This window comes from Auxenochlorella protothecoides (genome assembly GCF_000733215.1).
Source record: "Auxenochlorella protothecoides strain 0710 unplaced genomic scaffold scaffold56, whole genome shotgun sequence".
NCBI classification, from domain to species: Eukaryota; Viridiplantae; Chlorophyta; class Trebouxiophyceae; order Chlorellales; family Chlorellaceae; genus Auxenochlorella; species Auxenochlorella protothecoides.
The window spans coordinates 421,805-423,199 of record NW_011934204.1 but is presented as its reverse complement, the minus strand read 5'-3'; the positions used below and the strand labels follow the sequence as shown (position 1 = coordinate 423,199).

Sequence of the window (1,395 nt, the reverse complement as noted above, 5' to 3'; positions counted from 1 at the left end):
GGGGGGCGGGGGGGGGATGGGGAGAGGTTGGGGACGAAGGAAACCCGTCCGAGGGACATCTGGCACACTCGCACACTAAAACGCCGTCGTCAAAGAGCACAGCACCCCCCCACACACACACCGCATGGACCCACAGACACCTTGTCCGGGTGGCTCTTCAGGGCCGCGCGGAGGGACATCTGGCACACTCGCACACTAAAACGCCGTCGTCAAAGAGCACAGCACCCCCCCACACACACACCGCATGGACCCACAGACACCTTGTCCGGGTGGCTCTTCAGGGCCGCGCGGCGGTAGGCCTTCTTCAGCGCGTCGGGATGGACGTCCTCCTCCACGCCCAGCACGGCGTAGTAGTCCACGCGCTCCGCCTTCTTCTTGGCCAGCCGCGCGTCGGCCAGCAGGCGGTCCAGGCCTGGGTACTCGGGCTGCGTGCTCCGCAGCTCGGCCAGCTCGGCCAGGCCCTCGTCGTGGCGCCCCAGGGCGGCCAACGCCGCGGCGCGCCGCGCGCGCGCCCGACCATACCCCGGCTCCATGCCCAGCGCGGCCTCCGCGTCGGCCAGCGCCTCCGCCCAGCGCCCCAGCCGGCCGGCGGCCGCGGAGCGGTTGCAGGCCACCTGCGCCACCGCCTCGGCGCGCAGGCCCGGGTCGGCGGCCAGGGCCGCGCTGTACTCGTCCCAGGCCTCCTGCCACCTGCCGGCGCGGAAGGCGGCGTTGCCGCGCTCCTTGGCCCCCGCCAGAGCGCGCAGGCGCTTAAGCGGGCGCGCCGCGCCGGGGCAGTCTGGGTCGGCCGCCAGTGCACGTGCCAGGCACTGCTCGGCCAGCGCCAGGTTGCCGCAGGCATACAGGCAGCGGCCGCGCAGCGCCAGCGCCGCAGGTGCGCCTTCCGCGCCGTCCACCGTCGCGCCGCGCGCCTCGGCCAGCGCCTCCGCCGGCCGGCCCAGCGCCAGCAGCGACTCGGCGCGCAGCGCACGCGCCGGCTCCGGCGCGGGGCTCAGCGCGGCGGACGCCGCCTCAGCCGCCGCCAGCGCGCGCACGGGGTCGCCCGCCGCCAGCGCCGCGCCGGCCGCCGCGACGCGCGCCGCCGCTATCTGAGCCGCCACGCGCTCCGGCGCCCAGGCGACGTCCAGGGCCGCCGCCTTGACGTACAGCTCTTCGGCGCGGTCCCAGCGCCCCAGGCAGGCCGCCGCGCGCGCGGCGCGTGCCCAGCCCTTGGCGTAGGAGGGTTCAACCTCCACCGCGGCCAGGCCGTCGGCCAGTGCGGCGGGGAAGCGGCCCAGCGCGCACAGCGCCGCGGAGCGGTTGCCAAGCAGCGCCGCGACGCGCGGCGCGGCGGCCAGCGCGGCGTCGTAGCGGCGCACCGCCTCGGCAAACCGCCCCGCGCGAAAGGCGGCGTTG

General features: G+C 76.8%; 1 protein-coding gene across 1 annotated transcript in view; it reads right to left on the bottom strand.

Annotated features, from left to right (window-relative positions):
- Window positions 1-1,395, bottom strand: part of F751_5118 (DnaJ-like protein subfamily C member 7-like protein) — a gene marked incomplete at both ends in the record, with an annotated part of 5,244 nt that overhangs the window by 1,872 nt on the left and 1,977 nt on the right. Inside the window, 2 exons of the mRNA XM_011398861.1 lie at window positions 255-432; window positions 523-749. Coding sequence (XP_011397163.1) covers window positions 255-432; window positions 523-749 — 405 coding nt within the window. The remainder of the gene's footprint in view (window positions 1-254; window positions 433-522; window positions 750-1,395) is intronic.